The 23,146-nt window shown below is 40.4% G+C and overlaps 1 protein-coding gene across 2 annotated transcripts; it reads left to right on the top strand.

Annotated features, from left to right (window-relative positions):
* The first annotated feature begins 67 nt into the window (after positions 1-67).
* TRIB2 (tribbles pseudokinase 2) lies at positions 68-21,904 on the top strand. 2 transcript variants are annotated; one of them, XM_074947636.1, is made up of 3 exons: positions 68-1,681; positions 5,641-5,933; positions 20,513-21,904. In XM_074947636.1, the coding sequence occupies exons 1-3, from the start codon at positions 1,412-1,414 to the stop codon at positions 20,979-20,981; spliced, it is 1,032 nt and encodes a 343-aa protein (XP_074803737.1). In that variant the 5' UTR covers positions 68-1,411; the 3' UTR covers positions 20,982-21,904. The 2 variants fall into 2 exon arrangements, with proteins under 2 accessions (XP_074803737.1, XP_074803738.1); XM_074947637.1 differs by having other exon boundaries at positions 70-192.
* The last annotated feature ends 1,242 nt before the right edge of the window (positions 21,905-23,146 follow it).

The raw sequence follows: 23,146 nt of genomic DNA, 5'->3' as shown, positions 1-23,146 counted from the left end.
GATTGATGGTGCCTTGGCTCAATGAGGAGGCGGCTCAGTGTGGGGTGGGCTTCTCCTCTGAGCCAGTCTGCCGTGCGGCGGCGGGGACTGTGCAGTCAGCCTTTGCACTGGGGCACGGTGTAAATGTGCTGCTGGAGCTGCTGACATTGAGTAGTGAGGCATAGCGCGAGCTAGAGAGAGAATCCCAGCCACGTAAGTAGCTATTAATACATGGTGGAGGGATGATGCCTTGCTGAAAGGGATCGGCCCGGCCATCCCTTTCTTCCCCCTTCTCCTGCCTCTAGGAAATATATCAGATCCCGGCAATATTTTTTTTTTTTTGCAAGTGATTGCAATTTCTCTTCCCCCGCCCTGCACATTCCCCGACCTTAGAGAAAGGAAACCACCAGGATTTTTTCCCCCTGCAGTTTGTTTTGTTTTCTTTTGTGCGTGAATTCTATTAAAGCGTCTGGAGGCCCTGCGAGAAAACACACGGGGGGAAAACAAACCAACAAAAAAACCCCTCGTGCAATGGATATCTAAGACTCTTGATCGTGTCCTTGATTGCACTTTTTCTTTGATTAAAACAACAACAAAAATCTTGCGTTGCATAATTGTGTGGATATTTGTGCACATTTGTTTTTGGTTTTGCAGTTCACTCTGTTGGGGGAAAAAAATCCGAGGCAAACCGAAGTATTTGTGCAGGTTTTTTTATAGCTATACTGTCTCTTTTGTCGGCTCTGCTGCTGCCGCTGACCGCTCTTTTAAGTTAAATGCTCCCTCTATTTTTTGGTGAATTTCTGGATAGCCCTTGCTATCAGAGGAAAGGTTCAGACGCCATCTACAGTTAAAACGTAGGCAACTTTCTTTTTTTCCCTTTCGCCTTGTATTAAAAAGAGAGAAAGAGAAAGGACAATCCAGTCCTTTATGCAGCACGTTACTTAACCTTTTTGGGGTTGAGCGAATTAAAAATTTTAGTGGGCGTTTAGGACACCAGAGACTGATACCGAATCAGCCTCCCCCTTCCTTTTCCCCCCTCTTTGCTCTATTTATATTGCAGCCTCCCTGCGAGGCTGCGTTCGAAAACCGAACGTTGCAGCTCTCCACGTTCTCAAATTAGTTACTTTGTTGCTCTCTGAAAAAGACAAAACCCAACAGTCAAACGAGTCGGTTGCCGTACAAGAAACAAAAGGACCTCCGGCTAAATCCTCTTTCTCTGATCACACGGGTCTCAGCACGCTGCTCTGAAGCTGATCCGCTTGCAAAACAATCGCTTTGATATTATTGTGGGTTATTATTTTTGGTACTATTAATCTACGTAACCCACCCCCTATAATAACAACAGAAAGGCAGCTGCAGCTGGACTGGCAAGTGACTGATCTTCTTAACTCAGGGGTTTGGTATATAACTTTGGTTGGTTCTTTCAATACCCATGAACATACAAAGGTCAACCCCTATCACAATAGCGCGATATGGGAGACCTCGGAATAAAAACCAGGATTTTGAAGAACTCTCGTCTATAAGATCTACCGAGCCAAGCCAGAGTTTTAGTCCAAACCTAGGCTCTCCGAGCCCGCCAGAGACTCCTAACTTGTCGCATTGCGTTTCTTGCATCGGGAAATACTTATTGTTGGAGCCTCTTGAGGGAGACCACGTTTTCCGAGCCGTGCATTTGCACAGTGGAGAGGAGCTGGTTTGCAAGGTAACACCTTTCTCCATTATTATCTTTTTAAACAGATCGTGTATTGATTTATATTTGACCGGATAGCCAACTAATATCGACTAGCTCGATTGTTAGATCAGTTTAAACCCAAACCCCAAACGAACAGAATTAAACAGGCACCCAGTAACTTTCCCCCTCACTCCAGACAATGGCCACGTTATAACGGTGGCCTGGAGCCAAGCTGCCTTCTACCCAAGATGAACTGTACTAGAAAGAACCATCTTTTAAATATGTTTAAATGTTAGTTTGATCATGCTATAACCTGATCCTTCCCCATTCTCTCTTCAAAATGGAGCCCCCTGCTAATTTGAAGATACTGTGTTGTGTCTGTCTTTATTTCTTCAGTTTGAAACCCTTGCAAGTTGTAGACAGCTTTGTCTGAAAAGTGATTAAAAATCCACCTGGAATTAATCCTGCTGAGCTCTGAGCCTTCTTTGTTGAGGAGGTTGGTTGCAAATAGCATCCTCCCCCGTTGCACAATTCAGCAAGAATAAAAGCTGTACACCTACGTTTTTTTTAGAAGAGCAGACAAAATACCTAAGCCACTCTTTGTAGACTGCCTGCTTTTCAACACCCCCTCCCCCATTTTCTTTTAACATTCGAAGGTGACCCATGGGAAAAGGAAACCCACATGCCTGCACTTCTATCAAGCGATGCATTTCCCTTTCAATCTGAGGGAATATTTCCCCCCCTTTGTTCCTAAACTGCACTGGTTACATTTTTCATTGTCTCTGGTGCATTATATGCTCATTCACGTAAGCAATAGCAGTGTGACTATATAGCAAATTGCAACCCTGCAACATGCACTTTAATGCTTGTATTGTTCCCAAAATATATAATTATGCCATTGAGCAATCTTTTGTAAATTTCTGGTGTTGAGTTGTCTCTGTAAGAACAATAGACAGACACTCATTATTCAAAGGATTGGTCATAACATTGTTCGTTATTGCATACTTTTAAATTTGATTCACAAGAAGTTATGGACTAGCATATATTGCAAGGGGGGGGTGCTAATTTATTCCTTGCATCTATTTGTAAAACATTTTGATTCAGAGGGTAATATAAATGGACGCCCCAGTTATGAGTCATAAACCCTGATTTTAATGAAGATTTAGTTTACAGTTGATTAGTTGGAGGAAAAAAAAGTCTTTTGTCCTTGGAAGCTGAGTGATATTGCATGTTGTACAGATGCATGCATTATGTTGCCAAAATAAATACAAGTTGAAATAGAATTTCTAGAATGAAAGCTCCATTCCTTACGGTAGAATAGAGCTACATATTAGGACAGTTGCACTGTCTTATGAAATAAGGGTATCCTGCTGATTCTCTGCATGAAATTATATAAAAACTTGAATGGCCAGTAGTAACTTCATTGCTGTGCTCTATTTTTAGCAAGTTTTTTCTCCCTTAGCTGCAAGCCTTGCAGCGTTTCAGGATATTTTTACGGCAGACTGCAGCAAAGTTTCAGTTCCTCAAAGGGTTAATTTGTTTTGTTTTCCCATTGAGCCGTACACTCTTAAGATGCTTGAGTTTTTTAAAACTTTACACCATTCAATTAACTTGCCTTGAATCTCTAGTTTGACTGAGGAGTTATCACATTCCTAAATTTACCTCAATTAATGCATACTTTAAAACACCCTACAGTAGCATGACTCCTGTTTGACAAATATCCTCCCTGTTAAGAAAGCTAACAAGTTTTACTGACTGGTATCCTACTGAGATAGTCTTAAGTAATTTCTTGTGTGGGCACAGGGTGAGATAGCACACACATCCTGATAGTGGGTGCAACCAAATGAATCTGAACATCAATTGTACAAATGCCATTCATTAGTTGCTTCTGGGTTCAGTGGCATTTGAACAATGATGTGTGCTCACTTTCCCTTGCTAACAAGAACTAAATCAGACTGCTGTTTATTGAACTGTGTTGAACTGTGTCCAGGGATATTACATAGGTTGATTACAAAAAAGCCCTTTATAAAAAAAACTTCTGGATAGTGATAGTATGATAGTACTTTAAAAAAAGCAAAACACATATGGTCTCTTGTCTTACATCAGAGATCTAGTTGATCAGTGTTCCCTCAGAACTATGGAGTATAACATAGGTGGTGGTTGATGTTTTTTTAAGGACACTACAATTGCATAAGAATTGTGGAAATGGTATTTCAAATGAAGACAGTTAAAATACTGGGAGGTTATGAAAGTCCTTTTTCATTGTTATGACAGCTACTTTTTAGTAATTCCAACCATTTCTAATGTGGTAGTTACTAAGTTTTTGAGACCTTAGCACAGATCCAAGTGTCAGTGAGTTTCCCTCTGGAATGAATTATGCAGTGGGGTTTTAGCAACAAACCCTGAGTGCTGCCTTTGTGGTTTATCATGTCACCAGAACCCCTTGATGCTAATCTTCCCTCTTATAAAATGAGTGGGGTCAGTTGGGCGTCTGCCTGTCTGAATGACTGTTGTCTGTGGTGGAGTATAGCAACACAGGTAAGTATTTTTTTGGCCCATTTTGTCAAGTGTTCTGCCATCTTGGAATCTCTCCTGAAGAAGGAATTTGTCAAAACTGTGCTTTGAAGCACTACAAACCTTAGTTTGTTTTAAAAAGCTTTTTGTAAATTGCTGTTGAACCATGTCAGAAGATTTTAGTCTTAAAAGCTTTTAAAGCTTCAGAGGAAATGACAGTGATTGCCCCCCAAGGAGGCAAGCTAGGATATGAAAAACAATCATATTAATGGGAGTTTGGTTTAAGGATATACCAGCTTCTCTCAATGCTGTTAACTAAAACAATACAAAAAGTAGCCAGTTGCATCTCTAGTGGGACCAGATTACTGTTATGAAAGTAGCAGTACACCCCAGAGTGTGTTAGACAGTAATAGTGTTTCTCTGGTGCTGGAAACACTCACCCCTTCCTTTGTACCCTACAGTGCATCTGGGGCAATATAATAGTATAACAGTATAATATAATATACTCTTTGTCATCTGTTGCTCTACAGTAAGAAAGTGTAAGCATTCCATTGTTCTCTATGGAATCTTTCCACTGCTTTAGAGTTTTTAATTGACTCAAATACTGATTCATTCATAATCACTAGACTATAGTAACATTTTATATTTGGATTTCCCAGCATCCTTTATGCATTTTTATAGCCCATTCACAAGATCACTGATAACCTGCTTACTGTTAAAGCGACACTCAACTTTTAAAGGGACACTCAATTATATTTGCCCCAAGATTTAATTTTTTTTAAAGAAAGCTTGTATAAAGTCTAAAACCAGTATTTCCATAAAGTTTTTCTGACGTTTAAAACACAACTATTGCAAAACTGAGAATGTGAAAGTGAAACTGACTTCTCTGATTTTTCTTGTCAGCGATGAACATAAGTAAGAGGAAGTAAACAATATTAATGGTGACAGATTTGATTTTAAACATGAAAAATGTTAAGGCTTTAAGGAGTTAGTAAAATAGGTAAAGAGATTTGTTGGCTTTAGTTTGACAAGATCTCTTTAAGCACAAATCTCCACAGGTTGCTCATGGTCTCTGAGGTCTTAGTTGGCTTTCTTCAAGCGGAAGGTTAATTTGATTACTTTTGAGGCCTGACATCTTTATATATAACTATGGCCCTCAAACCATAATGTAGATTACAATTTGGGTTTAATCACATATTGGGTCTTCAAGCTATTCACTCTATTACTTCTGGAGAAAAACTTCTACTTAGCTTAGCATTCCCTTCCATGTAATGAGCTATAGTCTCTGGGTTGTTTTTTTCACCAACACCGTGCACAAATGCACATCTGACAATTCCACACATGGCAAGAAGAGTCGTAAAAGCAATGTACATACACAACAACAAATTTCTGTACAGTGTTGAATGCCAGATATAACTACCGCTTTGTACCTTTACGCTATCTTTAACCCTTGTTTTACTGTCATTGTCTTCTAGGTATTTGACATTGGTTGCTACCAAGAGTCATTAGCGCCGTGTTTTTGTTTACCTGCACACAACAGTATCAACCAAATTACTGAAATAATTCTTGGGGAGACAAAAGCATACGTGTTCTTTGAAAGAGGCTATGGGGATATGCATTCTTTTGTTCGTACCTGCAAGAAGCTTAAAGAAGAAGAGGCAGCAAAACTGTTCTACCAAATAGCTTCTGCTGTTTCGCACTGTCATGATGGTGGACTGGTTTTGCGGGATCTCAAACTGCGAAAATTTATCTTTAAGGATGAAGAAAGGTAAGAATCTTTTGCATGTTGGACTTGGGATTGCTGTTTGAATGGGTTAGTTTCTCTCCTCCTTGCTCTTCTACAGCCAGCAAATTCTAGGTTAAGGTTAATATTGCACTATGTTCATTACTGTAACCCTATTTTTCTGTGGCTGATGAGGAGAAAAACCCTGCAGATCTGTGGAGGGAAGCCTGGTAAGGAAATGCTTTATTTAGGACAGTTTCCCTCCTTTCCTCATGCTCTACTAACATTCTGTCCTTGGAGCCATATTTGAAGTGGGTATACTTTTCCTCTAACAACTATGTGAGGATTTTGAAGCCAAGTAGTATGGATGTTTAGTATTGTTTCCAGAACCACCACCTCTGCACTGTGGAATCTCCATTGTCCTGAGTAGGGATTGGCTTCTGGAGGAAGAGGCTGGCTGCATAGAGAGAGCTTGTGTACATGGAGGAGAGAGTGTGCAGAGGCCTGTGGCAGATCCCCAAGATCTGTAGGATTTGGAGACTAAAGTTGCTGCCCATTCCTAACAGGGGTGGAGGGAAGAATTGGCTTAGTGGTTAAGGCACTGCACTGGGAGGTCTGTTTTCTCCTTTTTGTGGTACAGACTTCCTTCGTGGCCTGCATTTACATAAAAGGTCTATGGTGGTTGGGTGTGTCAACTTTTGAGTGCTCAACTTGAGATTCATGAGGCCTGATTTTTCAAAGCTGCTAAGCGTCCACAGCCCCCACTGACTTCACTTATAGTTCAGGGCCCTGAGCCCCTCACTGGATTTGGCCTTTGGAGAAACACCAGGAGGGGGATTGAAGCTGACAAGAACCCTGAACTCTTTGAGGAGAACTCTCAGCATTGTTAATACCGTTTGACCAGAAGTGGGAAGGACAGTGCAGTGAGAGCGTTGCTTCTGTATGTGTCATGTGACAGCAACAAAGTTAGACTCCTGCACTGTTTGGTGGGTGGCGCACTTGAGGAGCAGAGTTGTTGTAATGCTGGTTTTGGAGGACCAACTTTTTTTTCTTCCTATCTCCTTGCTTTTGTGGTGAGATGGTTCTGGATATAAGTAGATGAAGGGGATATCGTAGCAGACTTCAGGCCCTTGAAGGTTAGAATCCTTTCCCTGTGGCTACCAGTTCCCATTAATTGTGTTCCATCATGCATTTCGGTAGTGATTTCTCACACATTGAGCCCTGCTGGAGCTGTGTGGAACATGGGAGAAATATTAAACTTGAAGGTGACTTTCAAAGGATTTAAAATAAAAGGGAATGGAAAGAGGTGGAGCTTTTCCTTTTTTATGATGTGTATTGTGTTGGTTCCCCCCTTTTTCTTATTTCATGCAGAGGATTTATGCCTACTTAGCTGCAGGCTGACCCAAAAGATGGAGGGGCCACACCAAAAAGGCACAGAGGCAACAGTCTGCTGAGAAGTGCAGTCCTCATCCCCAGCTACTGGAAACAGGGTGTGGGGGGTGTTATTCCCAACAGGCTGTCCTTGACCCTGTTTGGGGGGCTTCCTCTTTCAAATCAGTCCTGGCTGATAGACTCCTGATTAGTTTGAAACCGTTTAGCTGGCTCCTGGGAGAGAGAGGGAGTTCTCTTTCTCTACACCAGAATCACTTCTAAGTTTTCTGTTTCTCTAACCTTCCAGTCCTGTGATTCTGTTGAGTGTCTGCCTGTTCTTCTACTCAAGCTGTAGCAGAGTGAAATTGGCATTTTCACTGCTGTGCATAGGATTTTGAATTGCTTTAATGGAATAGGTCAGTGTCTTGTCCGTTTCATTTTTGTGGCTGTTCAGGAAAGCTATGAGTAGCAGTAAAGGCACTTGAGAGATCCATCTGCAGGCTGAGGAACACAGTGCTGCATCTATTCAGATTTGTAAGTTTCTCCTCAACTATGAGGAATAGAAACGTTCTCTTTTTCTAATTAGAGTTTTATGGGTACCGTCAACTTAAAACTCAAATTTAAATTTTGTAAAAACAGGCTTTTAATAAAACCTAAGACAAACAGAAATATTTTCATATTTAATTCCCATATAAACAGTTATTTAGAAACAAATAGCTCTTCTCCATTTTCCCCACCACTGCAATACATAAGTTCCGGGTGATGGAGCTTCTAGTCTTAAGGGAAAGGGGCACTAGTGATTAACACTGTGTCCAGTCTGAGATAAGTGCAAAACGGAAACAATTGGGTTTTTGCAATTGTCACTGTTAATTTTATTATTAATAAATAGTTATATCACGATAGCACGTAGAGGTTTAGTTTAGAAGTATAGTAAGAAAACTTACATATGGTATTTTAAATTGGCAGTCTCATTTTTACTCTGTTAATAAAAAAAAATTGCACAGAGAATATAATATGCTCACAACAGGTGTGGTTATATATTGTAGTCAGTGGATGTTGATCAATGGGAGCAGAGTTACTATGGAACTTCGCCCTTTGGAAATCCTGCACTAAACGCTTCCCAAGATCTGACTACATTATGAGGCACAAGGCCAAGTATAGGTATGTGCTACAATAGCACTGCTTTATTGTTAACATTAACTGGAGGGTCAAAAAACAGTCAATTATTAACTAAAAGAGAACGTTTCTTCTGGTTTTTAAAATACCATACGCTTAGAGGTTAAAAGGCTGTTGCTAGTTAGTTTTAAGCCAGTAATAAGAAAATTAATTTTCACACAGGTATGTCAGAGTGATTTACAAACATTAAATGTATTATAACCATTCCTCATCCGAACAAATCTGAGACAGTCGGGTGAAACAGATAGTGAAAGGCAGAAATAGAAGAACTAGATTCTGTTTTTATTTTTCTTCACATGCTCCAAACCATCAGAACACAATCAGTCATCACTTCCAGTCTGCTGCTGCTGCTGTATTTACTCAACTTCTTAGTTTACTGAAGATGTTGCAGAGTGTGTCATTCGGTGACATCCAAGATACCAGGCATTTCAAACAAGGCTGCTAGTGCTTGTGATGTTGCATTCTGAGAAACATCATCACAGAAACCAGCAGCCTGCTTGGAATGCATGGTATTTTGGTTGTCGCAGATTGCTGCTGTCTGCGACATTTGTAATGAACCAGGAAGTAGGAGGAGGCAAATCTTACAATTTTACACCTTTTTTTTTTTTTTTTTTAATGTCTGCTAAATAACTTGGGCTTCTCTTCTCTCCTCCCTCTCCCACTGTTGTTTAATTGGGATCCTTCTGCACAGATTTCTGTTCCAAACTGTTTTCATGTTTGTTTTTGCAATTCATCTTTAATACACACATACACACGTACCCCTGTTAAACTTTTCCCATAGTTAAAAAAAAAAAAAAGAGCACTTGTGGCATCTTAGTGACTAACCAATTTATCTGAGCATAAGCTTTCGTGAGCTACAGCTGAATGCATCCGATGAAGTGAGCTGTAGCTCACGAAAGCTTATGCTCAAATAAATTGGTTAGTCTCCAAGGTGCCACAAGTACTCCTTTTCCTTTTGCGAATACAGACTAACACGGCTGCTACTCTGAAACCTTTCCCTTAGTTGAAGACCATCTGACCTTTTTATTTCTGTAGAAACAAGATCGGAACAGTAGCATACAGCCAGCACTTGAGTGAAAACTCTTTCACTTTTTGGCTGCTTTTAGCTGAGAGCTGCAAAAGCAACTGATGACTAGGAACCAGATCAATAAATCTATGTATTCTTCAGAAATAGTTCAAATTCATTTTAAAAAAAAAAATCAATTTCAGGGTTTCTTAGTGCCTACTCCTCTTTGGGCCTAATGATGTCTAGGAATACATAATCAAGTCCTAACACTTGAAGTTCTATTAAAAACATACACAGTTGGAACCTTTCTTACCCTTTCTGAACCTGTATAACAGCTGTAAATTAGAAGGATGTAGGGTTTCAGTCCAGCAAGGTGTACTGAGTGCCCTTAACTCCCACTGACCTCAGTGGCAGTTGAGGGTGCTTAGCACCTCATAGGATTGAGCCCTAATTCCATTAATGACAATCTGGTGATATTCTAAAGCAAAGCTAGAATGTGATGGTGCATTAAGTTTCACATGTTGTGCTTAGGATTCAATTTAAAGACCTCATAATCTACAATTACTGTTGCACAGTTAAAATTAAACAAAAAAAATGGGAAGAGTGATAGATTTATTTTCCCCCAGTGGTTATTACATCTGTCAACTTCATTTGGAGTTTTGGGGGCTTAGCACTTCTGCAAATCCGGCCCTAGGGTTTTACAGCTGTGTTAATTTATCCAGCTTTGAGAGCCTACGTATTTGAGCATTGTTAATTGAATTCTATGAGATATACAGATATGTACTGTAGTCAGGGTAATGTTACGGTAGAGTACAATAGTACTTTTGCGTTTCCTGACCTGAACTATGCAATCTAACTGTTTTATTTAACATAAGATTTTTTGCATTTAATTTACCCTTTTTAAATACAAATTGTCAGGGTGAAATGGACTGAGCTTAATGTTAGGATTTCAGAGTTAGACTTTTAAATTCATACCTCATCTCTGAAGAAGTAAAGCCCTTTAAGATGCTGCTGTGTGGGTGGAAACACTTAGTAAGGCCGGGTTAGAGAGCAGCTTCACATCTGTTTACGTAGTGAGAGATGTGACTTTGCTATATACAATTCAGGGCTAGACTTTCAAAACAGCTCAGCTTCCATGTAGGAGCTGACCAACTTCTTGTTTTTGTTTTGGCGCCTAATTGGGAGCTCCGTTGGGTGCCGTGTGCTTTTTAAAAATGGTCCTTACATTTTAATTTAAAAAAAATGGACTGCTGTGGAATACTACAAAAATAGTTGACACACACTAACAGCACAAGATGTGCAATACCACCTCTCCCTCTTACACAGAGAGAGGCAGGCAGGTTGTTGTTTTATAGGTTTGTGGGGCTTTATGTATGCTCATGTCATGATATATTTTTCTCCTATAAACTGACCTAGCAGCATTCTGTGCCTATGGGCAGAGGAAATGTGCAGTTCTCCCAGCTGTTTCTCGCCCCAATGATGTCACAGAATGGTAGAGTCTTCATTGGACTGTGCTAAAAACAGCTGTGTGCCCAGTATTGCTGTATATGTATTAAAGTAATTCATCAGTTTTATATAAAACATAATTGTTCCAGGAGGAGCCACACTGAAGATTTAAGAATCAAATCAGTCTGTGTATAGAGCATGCTCTTTGCATTGGCTTTCCTAACACAGGTAACACTTCTCCTGTCAGGGAATTATTAATTTCTTTATAGCATTTTAAAGACTTTAATTATATTAAAATATTAGCAGTCATAATGTTTGAAGCATAAGGATCTTGCACGTGAATCATTGTTGTTGATAGGGAAAATTAAAATAATGTTGGTATTCCAGATACTGAATTTTTCCTTATTCTTCTAGTAAATATGGGAAATTGCATGCAGGTGAGAGTTAATCAAAATAAATATAACTTGACACTTCATCCTATACCAAGGCAACACATTGAGCACAATCCACTAATTTAGAAAGCCTATGCTAGTGTAATAGGTATTTATTTGGTACAGTGAGCAGTTTTGTTTTGTTTTCTGGAACTGCTCATTTCCTTGGGGCTAGTGTATGCTGCTTTAAGGTAACCTAGTTCTGTTCTTTGGCATCCTAGCGCAGTAAAACTGATCCCACAGAAAATTGGAGCAGAGAGTTATTTTGCTGCATACTTGTTGTTAAGGCCAGTCCACACTACAAATGTACATTTGGTATAACTACGTCACTATAATTCACACCCCTGAGTGACACGATTATACTTACCTAGCCGCCCCCCGTGTAGACAGCGCTATGTTAACCGGAGGGCTTCTCCTGTCAGCATCGCTACTGCCTCTCACGGAGGTGGATTAACTATGCTGATTGGAGTAGCTCTCCCATTAGCACAGTAGCATCTTGACTGAAGCGCTGCAGCCGTACAGCTGTCCCGCTGCAGTATTTTAAGTGTAGACCTGCCCTAAGTGACTGTTTCTCTTATTTTGGGCAGTGCTGTTTCTTCGCCGCTCCACCCACCGTGCTTCCTCCCCCCATACTCCTGTCGAATTGTATTGCAGTCAGCTGGCTGAATTCTGGTGTTAGCAACCTTTAACCTTGCTTAGAACACACAGTGAACAAGCAAGCTTTCTAGGAGTTAGGGAAACTGTTTAAAGAGCTTTCCGTTGTAGCAATGGCAGTTGTGTAAACAGCTTTCTTAAAATAAAGATGCAGAAACAAAAGTAGGTTTCTTTTATCGGCTGCTCTATCATCCTCCATTAACCTAAACTGAGAGGAAAGGTGTAGCATTAAATAGTGTAACTTGAACTGTGGAGGGTCTAAGCATAGATCAAATTTCAACCCAGAAACTGAGGCTCTTCCTAATTATTTTGCCTTTGACAGTGTGTGGGAGGGTTGGATTGTGTCTTCCCAGGCAGTAAATCTCATTCATCAAACTTCAGATAAAAAACAGAACAGTTAAGTAACTTCTGTCAGCAGCGAGCTTCATGGTCCCTTTGCTCTCTGTGTCCTTTGATTGCTAAGCCTCCTTTTTGATCCAGATGTTTATACAATGCCTTTTTGCCAGAGCCCATGAACCAATCAACAAACCTTAAGCATCAGAATATCCCTATGAGGTAGGTAAATATTTTCTCCATTTTATAGATGTGAATGTGGTCATTGTGGTTAAGTGATTTGGCCATGGTCACAAACAAGGGAGTAGCAGAAGCTGGGAATAGAAGCCAGCAGTCCCCTCTGCTGTTCTAATCACAGTACTGAAGCGCTGGTTACTGGAAGAGCATGGGAGCTCCAAATTGACCGGACAGCGATTAGAGAAGACTGGGTCCTCCAACAGGAGTTGACCATGCCTTGTGGAATATCTGCACCACTCCCACCTAGCTGGAAGGTGTTTTCCCCCTTTCTCCCTCCCACTTCCTCAGACCACCTCCCATCATTCCCACCTCCATAGATATTTACCCCTTTCTCTTAGGGGTTTGTTACTCTTTAGTTCCTAGGTATCTCCACATTCTGTGCTTGAAGCACATAGACTGAATGAAGCATCATTTATGGGCACTCTCCTGTGATTGGCAGTCCTCTTCTCGGGTGTTTCAGACAAGTCAGCAAGTGGTGTACACCATGTTTCCTGAGAGGGCTGCTCTCCCTCACCTTGTGCTTAGGCGATCATTCAGGAATCTACTGATTCAGTGTTAACTGTGTAATTCTGACCGTTGCTCAGCATTTTGTTTTGAATTCAAGTCAGTCACGTTTTAGTTACATTGCTGACTTTCTGCAGGGTTTTTGATGATGATAGTAACTAATTTGCCCCCCCCCCCCCCCCTCCGGCAGGTTTTGATTACTGGACATTTGTTTCACTTTCCAAAATAAATATTTGGCCAGTATGCATGGCCTACATTTTCAGAAGTGACTAGTGGGTTTTTTTGGTTGCCTAGCTTGAGACACTGGAAAGGCGCTTGATTTCAGGCCGTCTGCAGAACAGCACCCAGCATTTTGTGAAAACCAGCCTCTTGTAAAGTATCTCAAATTGAGCACTCAAAATCTAGCCATTTTTCAAAACTAGGACTGTTTTGCATAGATCCAGTTTTGCTCAATGTAAGCTCTGGGTGCTCAGCACCTCTGAAGATCAGGCTGCTTATTTAGTGTCTCTCCTGGGGCAGTAAACTTGGGGTTAGTTCTTATGTTCCTTGTGGACAGCTATCTTAACTAAACCAAATGCCTGTCTTTGTTCCTTCCTGCCACTCCTGGCGTAAAAGGCTTTGGAGAACATGGTGGATATAGGTGCATAGAGATGCAAGTGGAGCCTTTTAAAACCATTGACCTCTAATGCGATCTAAGGAAGATAAAAGTGAGTTCAGGTAGCCACCTTATCCCAGATGCTTATCAAATAATGGAATCCTTGTGGTCTTGTAACAAAGTCTTATCCCTCACTAAAAAAAACCTGAGATCCTCTTCAGTTAGAAAAGTACAGAACTGGAACTACATTTCCCTTTAGTGAAGGTCTTGTGTCCTAAATCTATAAGAACACAGACAAATGCATTATAAGGTATTCCTACTGCAGTGTGCACTTGCAGACAGTACCATTGTATGGAATTCTGTTCAGATGCTGTACAAACAAGATAGTGGGGCCACGTCGCCCCTCCTGTGGGTTTATCCTGCATGAAGGGCAATCTGGGTCGGATTCTCGGCTGATGTGAGCTCAGCTGAAGTCAGTGGAGCTATGTCACTTTATACCAGCTAAGGGTCTGGCCCTAAATTTCTAAGCCATGCTCATCACCTGGAACCTGAGCAACTGGGTTGAAGTTTGTACTTGCAGAGGCATTCTTCTAGGGATGGTGAGGGAATCTGCACAGTTCCCATCCCTGCATGGTAGTGGGGTGGTGGGAGAATCTTTCCATTCCTTTGGTAACAAGTATCCTCCTGCGCTGTCTGATCCCCCTCCCCCTTGGAAACACACGGGGACATTTTGTCAAGGATGAAAGCAGGTATGTTCGTTCTGTCAGCATTAGTCTGAGTTTACTCGCTGTAGTCTGCGAGTGGTGTGGGGTCAGGCCAGTGGAGCTGGAGAACTGCCAGCCTGTGCCTTCACTATGTAGCCTAATCCCTACCAAAAGGGTTCTGTGACATAGGGGAAAGGAGGATTAATACTGAGAATGCAGCACTTCCCCTTCTGCACTCCATTGCTAAGTTGTTGCAGGGAGAGGGAAGGGGCTGTCCCTTTTGCCCTGGGTAAGATAGCATACTCTTTGGTGCAGAGATGAATTTTGAACTAAATTATGATATGCTCACTTTAGCAAATGTCAGGATTTAATAGTGCGTGTATCTAAAGTAGACGTTCACTTCAAACTGCTGGCCTGGTTTGTTTAGAAGAGGTTCTTTTCTCTTATTTACAATAGTCAGTTCGCTACAGAGAATAGTGAGCAGTGCCAGCGTTTTCTCACTAATCTGATGGCACAGTCAGTTTGTGCTCAATTTTTACCTTTTAAAGTGAGCTGCTACTAAATTACCTCGATTGGATTTGCTTATTGGCTATGTGGGAGCAATTATTGATCCTGCCTGAGTAGTCGCTGTCCCTGGAGTGGGGAAAGAGTATGGCTCAACAACAGTCTCTCTGTCCAGCGAGAGCCAGGTCTGTGGGGGCCAAAGGAAATGCCATTCTGTCCTCAGCCAGAATGATGTTGCCTATGACATGTGGTCATGTGAATGCCTTGTGTGTGTGGTCTAACCTAGGAAGGAGTCTTAGGTTGGAAGACGTAATCTTTTATCCTCCCCCCCCAAAACTGTCATTTGATATTGGTTTGCTCTCTGGTGCATAACTATAGAGATGTGAACAGATAACAATAGAAATTGCTTTCTGATCTCTTGGAGCACAGGGCTACTGGCTAAATTACTGTCATTCCTGAACACCCACTCCCAACGGTGCTTCACTAGCAAGTGGATAATGTACCTATCAAGTTAGAAGTGAGAGTAGTTTCTTGCCACTTCCTTGGAAGCAGCTGGTATTGGCTACTGGTGGGCCACTGGTCTGGTGCAGTATTGCAGTCCCCGTGTTCCTAAAATGTTAACGCTAGGTTCAGCTGTTGCAGCCAAGAAGTCCGTTTCAGTATACGCTATATTGGAGAAACATAAGAGACAGATGCCATACTAATCACCCCTTCAGTTCACGCATGCCCTTCTGAGCTATAGGGCACCTCAGAAATACTCTTTCATTTCAAGTGTGTCTGCTGAATGTTCAGGTTTTTCCCTTAGTGGTAAAAATGAGCTTGAGGCCTCTGAATAATTCCACTGATTCTAGTTCTGGAAATCCTGTTTGCTTTTTGGACAACATGAGAGAAGCTGGAGTGTGATTGCAGAGTTTTTGTGGCCCTGGCTTCTGTGTTAAAAGGCAGTGTAGTAATTTGTCAGTAATCCCCAAACTCTGCAGGGAAGAATAATGTGAATCACTGTGAAAAAGTGTAGGCTGTATGATAACAAAGCTGTCTGCCAGGAACTGATGCCAACTCAGGAGGTTACATTGAAGAATCTTCTAGAAGAGGTTTAATTGATCAGGTTTTGTTACATTACTGAAGAGCAAAGTCTGAATGCAGTCAAGTAATGAATGGCATATTGATAAGAAATTCAGAGTGGTATTGTTTTTCTTGGGTTTCCCTGACGGTTTCTATGGGGACAAAGACGCATTTCCCGTCTGAGTACCACTGCTGCCCTCTGATTGCACTTCTGTGGTTTCATTCACCAGTAATGGGAAAGCATTCATAGGCAGAATAGCTTCCCCTTTTTAAGTAGCCTTGATTCAGGGTTGCATTTTTTTAATGCATTAGGCTAATGCAGTGTTTTATCAGTGATCTGATAGATGCATAATGTTCTTTTTCCAAATGCTTATTCAGTCTCTGCATTAAAACTTGAAATTATGTACTGTAATTATGCAGGCCTTCACAAAAGTCTTTGTTGCACTACAATATATGTAGAAAGTGACTCCCATCCGTCTTTGGCAATTGTGTACATCTGAACTTTTAGGGATTAATTTTGCATCAGCCATTCCTATAGTAATGTTTAAACATAGCTCCTTCTTCTGTCAGTAGTGGATTTATTGGGAGAAAGGAAGGATTTTTAACTGCAAAATTAATATTTTAATTTTCTTTTATTCCAAATTGGTAACAGCACAATGTGAAGAGTTTCAAAACTAATAATGAATTCTTTTTAAAATATTTGCTTTGAGAGTGTCTCTTGCCTGCTAAGAATCAAATTTAGGCTTGTCTGTTTACTCTGAAACTGGATGACTTTCCCACCCTTTATGCAGAAACCTACATTTTCAGGAGTGACTGGACACCCCAAAATTGCTAATGTGACTCTCCTTAAAAGGGCAAGTACTCATGCCTTCTGAAAATCAGGTCCCCTTTTAAAATGTTTTAAGTTAGACACTCCAAAACTGAGGCATCCGAAATCACTTGTCACTTCTGAAAATGTAGGCCAGAATATTTTTCTCCATTGCTTTAAGTACTTGGGAGGTCGGGTTTCTCTCTTTTCTCCACTGAATTCACTGATTGTGGGTCTTGGCATCTAAAGCATTTGGAAATACCTGCACATGTTCTCTGTCTGACCGTAGACAGCTTTATCATAATGTGTTCTCCAATCGGTGAAAAATGTTCATTGTTGTAAATTTATGCTAGTGTTAGTGATCTTTCACAAAAGCAGCCTAGCTAAATAAAATGTCCAAGCAGTTCATGGTATGTGAGTAGGTACTAATTTACATTCAGTACACCTGATGTGTAAGAGCTTAAGAAAGCAAGCTGCTAGTTTTATACAAAGTGAAATGCAACTATACTAGCTTGTATGTTTGTTGATCACCTTCACAGAAGCACTGCCTCTAGCAAGGCCACCGTTTCGTTGCATAAATAAAAAAAGAGAGTGAATGAGTGTGGGTGTAAAATATATATATTATATATAAAAGATTTCAAATCCACTCTGTTCAGAAGGATGAAAACAAGGCTGTGTGCTTCATTCAGTCACAGATTATGGTGGAGCAAGCAAAAAATGGCCAGTTGCTCTTCAGTTTACTGGCTTAAACCAAACCTGCAATAGCATGCATATAGGGCTTGATCCTGTAATGCAGGGCACCTTGCATAAGGCTCAAGGTCATAGTAAGGTTTTCCATTTCCAGCGTGTGTGTGTGTTGCTTGCTTTTATAATAAAGGAAGCCTCTTCTCTCATTGGATTCCTTATGAATCAAATATTTTTGAAGGGAGAGGAGCAGTCTTTCTGATCCCACAGTGTCAGTTTTGTACGGCACCACTCAGTCACAAGAACATAAAGGCTTGGGAATTCAAATAACTTGGTTTTAAAAAAACCCAAAAAACAACAACACAAAAATACTCACTAGTCTCTTTCTTTCTCTTTTTAATCCATAGCTCTATTGGAAATGTAAAGTACGATAAGGGAATAAATACCATCTGAGTGTCAACAGCACAAGGAAACGCATACGGGTGTGTGTGTTGGATTCCCTCCCACAAGTTGCTTATAAATAGAATATGCCTTTCCAACCTCTCTGTGTGCGTGTGTGTGTGTGTATTTTACTCTCTACGAAGATGAACTAATGGCTTTGCAGCTTGGCAGTTTAGTGACTGAAGTGCACATCTGAGTAACTCTGCTCTACATCTTGGTGGAAAATGTGACAGGCTGCAGTATTGGGACCACCACTCATGTCTCTGCCTTCAGTTTCAGTCCCACTTTGCCCTCCGCTTTTCTCTCCTCTCTCATCTTCCCTCCTTTTCTATTCTCTTGTGTAGATATAGGAACAAGTATATATTTAGGATTGCAGAGGGAATCCTACCTGCATGTTTAGTCAGCTTCCCTCTTCAGCCCTTTTGGGCATAAAGAGCTTCTGAACTTGACACAGAAGGAAATTGGTTGTGATGTCGTAACTTTTCCTGTGTGAAGTATTACTGCGGTAGATTATTGTTTGGAGTGCTAGAGGTTGGTTGCCTGTCCATCGCCACCAGAGGTGTCTATAAGCCAGCAATAGGTAGTTAATCAGGAAGCTGATGCGTGGCACACATCCCATCACTGTGAACTAAGGGAGAAGACATTGGCCTATTTAATCATAGAATGAGGTGCCTTTGTGTCCTGTATTTGGGAGCCAGGAATTCTGAATTAGGTATTTATGACTTCCTTATTCAAGGCACATTGCCAAAAGGGCTTTGACCTCAACTAGTAAATGTCTCTAGATGTTGAAATGGTCTCAGGGTGTTTGGAGAGTTTATAGAGCAGTCTGCTATATAGCACGTTTCAACAGTCTGCCCTGGTTGGTTCTACATACATAGCCCTGAACTGTCCTGGATCCAGTTCTAAAGCCAATGTGGGTCATGCTGGTCTTTACTACTCAAGCCCAAGCTAAGTTCTCCTCAGTAAATATTTAAGAACTAGGACTCCCCTTTTGCGTCCTAATACTTATTAAAAAAGGTGTTTTCTAATGAGGGTCTGTGGCCTGCAGTCTGTTCCAAAACCATTCACAGGTGGGGCTGTGAATACTGTCTTGTACAGGGCCTGTTCTGGTCCTGGGGCCTACCAGGGGCACAGCGCATAGATCAATGATGGAAAGAAACTAGGACCATATTAGCTAATGTTCAGTTATGATCCCTGATGTGAATGTTTTACATTGAACACTGTCTCATAAAAGAAAATCCTGATAAATGTTATGCTTCTGTTCCATTCAGAGAAGGAGGATTCCAATGTGCTTGCATTATACTAAAACTGTTCCTAAACTACCTGTCATTACTGGCGAATAAAATCTATAGCCTAAAGAGTAACTAGTGTCAGTTACTCTTTAGGCTATAGTAACTAGTGTCCCTCTGTCAGTGAAAAGGGATCTCAACTTTAAATGTTATATAGATATGTATAGTTAGACTGTACTAATATAGTAATGTAACAAGGAAGCTTGGAGTCATTTTTTACTTTAGTTTGAAATAAAAGAGAATTTGCCACTGCAGAGTTTATTCTTGCATTGTACTAACAAGTGCATGACACTTCAGACATGAAGAGCTTCCAATCTAGATAAGCCATTTCTATGGTCATGCTGAAAATCATTTTTTGTTAACCTGTCCATCACAAAGAACTGTATTGCTTTATTTCTCTTGATTTCCCCTAAGCAGAATAGTCTTGTTTTAATCTGTTAAATACCATTTTAACATACCTAGCTAATGTGATGCCATTTAAAGGAATGGGTGGGAAGACTTAAATTTTATTTGTATAGTTCATTCTTCCTGTATTGTGTGTTGGGGTTAAAGAGAAAAGATATTTTAGGGTGAGATTGTGACTTCATTACTCCAGTTGACTTCAGTGGAACTACTGATGTGAGTGACTGCTCACCAGTGTCAATAAAGGAGTTGTACTCTAGCCCTTAGCTGGTATGTCACTTTGTGGTCTGTATGAGGAAAAAGCTTTGTTCTCCTGCAAGTAGATTACTATTGTACCAGCTGCTCCTTGATTCTGAGCTTTATCCTCTTTCAGATGTTACTTCAAACTCCCCTTCACCAAACACAGACTGTATGTAAATGCTTCCTCTGAAAAGTGTAGTCAATTTGTAATAAAAGAGTTCTCTAGTTTTCATAAGCTAGAAGCTAGCTCCTGACTTTCAGTGAACTCGGTAATTTCCCTCTGGAAACAAAGAAACCACCCTAACTTGCATAATGAAAGGGGAAGAATCAATGCCACAAGAACAATCTAAAGCACACTCCACTCCCGTTTGCTAGTTACAATCTTAGTGAACTTGGCAATGAAAGACTCCACCATACTCCTTTTAGCAAGAGCTTTGAAATGACTTCTCATGCGTGCCCTACTGTTGTTAACTTAAGTCTTGTTACTAGAAAGTGTAGGCGTGTATGATTGGGGTTATATTTATTCTCTCAATAAAATCAAATGTCTGAGTGGGAGGGAAGAGACAATGCACATGTTACTGCAAATAAAGGAAATCTTAGCCTAGGAATGGGGATTCCAAACTGATGCACCTTTTTTGATTGATTTTTCTGACGTATTATCATCATAATCATGTAATTGCAATAGTCTGGAATTCATCAGTGGGTTTAATGGTTGCCTCTATTTTCTTGCCCTACAGGACTAGAGTAAAATTGGAGAGTCTAGAAGATGCATATATTTTACGAGGAAATGATGACTCTCTTTCTGATAAGCATGGATGCCCGGCCTATGTGAGTCCAGAGATCTTGAACACAAATGGCAGCTACTCTGGCAAGGCAGCAGATGTATGGAGTCTAGGTGTCATGCTTTACACAATGTTAGTTGGACGCTATCCTTTCCATGACATTGAGCCTAGTTCTCTCTTCAGCAAGATCCGTCGTGGGCAATTTAACATTCCAGAGACTCTCTCCCCCAAGGCAAAATGCCTTATACGTAGCATACTGCGCCGGGAGCCATCGGAACGGCTGACTTCACAGGAAATTCTGGACCATCCCTGGTTTTCTACAGATTTTAATGTCTCTAATTCAGGATATGGTGCTAAGGAAGTATCAGATCAGCTGGTGCCTGATGTCAACATGGAAGAAGATTTGGACCCATTCTTTAACTGAGCACAAAGACTGGTGTTCAGAAGGTACAATGACGAGATATCCACATGAAGGAGTCCTTCCTGACCATGTTAAATCACATCCTGCATCAGCCTAGCTTGGTAGCGAAAGACACAAAAGATTCCTTGGTTTGAGAAGGAATCTCCACAAGGAGCTAATATAAACAAATGTAGCATGGGGACAGATTTTGGGGGGAGGGAGCCTTGCTATCAGGTTAGATTGATTTGGAGGGGGGCGGGGAAGGCAGCATGGAGCAATTGTAGCTTCTCACCTTTTGGAGCCAAGGAGACTGACTGCACATGCCAATTCCAGTGCAGATGTATCACTCCTATTTCTGTTTCATTAAAATAGTTGCAGTTCACAACAAGTAGAGAAACTTTTTGCCTCAACACGCATCTTGGCATCGCACTGTTAAATGTTTAACTTCAGCCATTATTCAGGGAAAGTACAATTGGCTATTTTTTTTTTTTTAAATCTGATGTCTAATAATTAATGGGATTCATTTAAGAAAAAATTAGATGCACATAGACATGAAAGTGGGTGCTAAAAAAATAAACAAAAGTTCAGTTCATGTCTCTTGATAGCTATTTTCAACTCATATTTCTTCTAAATATACTACTTAATATTCTTGTCAGGAAATGACATTTTAATGCTTTGTTCCCTTAAGGGGAAGTAACTGTCATTTAACAAGCTGTTCTGTTTTGTGTCAAATGGTTTGTTGCAGGAAGCTATTATTACTCAAGCTTCCAGATGCATTACTGCTATAATATTAAAAGAAGAAAAGAAAACCTATGTTATTTTTAAAAGGGTTTGAAATACTGGCTGCCATGTTTGCCATGCTGCACGTATGTGACTGTAGAGGGCAGAAAGCCCTTGCATCAGTTCTAGATTCAGAACCAACCTTTTGTTTAACTGACTGGCCCACATGTAAATAGAGGGCTCTTTATTGAAGAAAAACATTAACATTTTTTCTTTTGAATTTCTCTTGAGATGGCAACTGTTTTTTCTTTGTTTTTTTGTGGATTATTTTGTTATGCCCTGAATAAGAAATAAAAGGGTATTAATAAGCTGAACATTATTATAATATGGATACTTCTCCCAAAACATATGCAGTAATATGCACCTTTTGTATTGTCAAGACTTACTCTATTTATTGAAGAAAATGTCACAGTAGTGATGTATTAAGCCAGTACTTCAATTACGGGTTGACTTGGGATGACATGTTACATGCTGTAGTTAACACATTTCTTTTCTGTTCAGGTATTTCTGTCCCTGAATAACTTTTTATTTAGCTTTTTTTTTTTTCTAGATAGCTTTATTTGATTTAGACTGGCAAATGTTTTTAATTACTGCTTTTATATTGCTGTATGATATTGAAATCTCTTTGCATAAATATTTGTGTTTCCAGTACCTCAGTTGTTCTGATATTACTGCCTGTATACGTTTTGTGAAGTGGTCATGTTTTTTGGGTAGGTACATGTGGACTCTGTAGTATGTAAATGTTACTTGAATTTGTGCTCAATTATAGTATGTGGCATGTGCGTACAGCTGCTTGGCATTTGACGTATGGATGCTATTTGCCTGCCCTGCAGGGAAGTTACGGTCCCACTCTTGAGGATGTTTCATGGGCCTTTATCAAAAGATGAAGCTAGCTGCAGCTGACCTGCCTTGGTTCTATTTTGGTAACTAAGAATATAAAGGGAGTAATGTTTTTATGCTCTGAAGATGGTGCTGTGTCAAGAAGGACTTTTTTTTTTTAATTTTAATTTTATAAGTACCTTGTAGGAGGAAAGATTGGTGATGTGCATGGTGGGGTTTTACTGCCTCTGGTGCTTTGTCATGTATTTGGTTTAATGTTTTTGTCCTAATCTCTTCAATAAATAAAATTGTGCATATTTAACTAAACCACGGTTGTGAAGGATTTTTTTTATATGTTCCACGCTGCTGCAGCAGTCTTGGCCATTTCTCATCATTTAGCTTATATAGTCTCCAAACTGCTGCTAAGTGCTCATTAAACCTGTAAAGACAGGCCTCAAATAGCTTATCAGAGAACTCTTAAGTCTTCAGACATAAATGTCACACTGTTACTTCTGCGAATGAAATTAGTTTTCTTGAGGCCTGTTAGGATGTCCGGATAAGCCAGTTTTCTTCTTGGTGCACCTGAATAG

Source organism: Natator depressus, chromosome 3 (genome assembly GCF_965152275.1).
Source record: "Natator depressus isolate rNatDep1 chromosome 3, rNatDep2.hap1, whole genome shotgun sequence".
Lineage (NCBI taxonomy): Eukaryota > Metazoa > Chordata > Testudines > Cheloniidae > Natator > Natator depressus.
This window is presented reverse-complemented; position numbering and strand designations above follow the sequence as displayed.

Bases quoted from the DNA above. Each gene is read 5' to 3' on its own strand.
- TRIB2 (XM_074947636.1), top strand. From the start codon at position 1,412: ATGAACATACAAAGGTCAACCCCTATCACAATAGCGCGATATGGGAGA. The intron at 1,682-5,640 runs GTAACACCTTTC...ATTGTCTTCTAG, and splicing joins GAGAGGAGCTGGTTTGCAAG to GTATTTGACATTGGTTGCTA. The intron at 5,934-20,512 runs GTAAGAATCTTT...CTTGCCCTACAG, and splicing joins ATCTTTAAGGATGAAGAAAG to GACTAGAGTAAAATTGGAGA.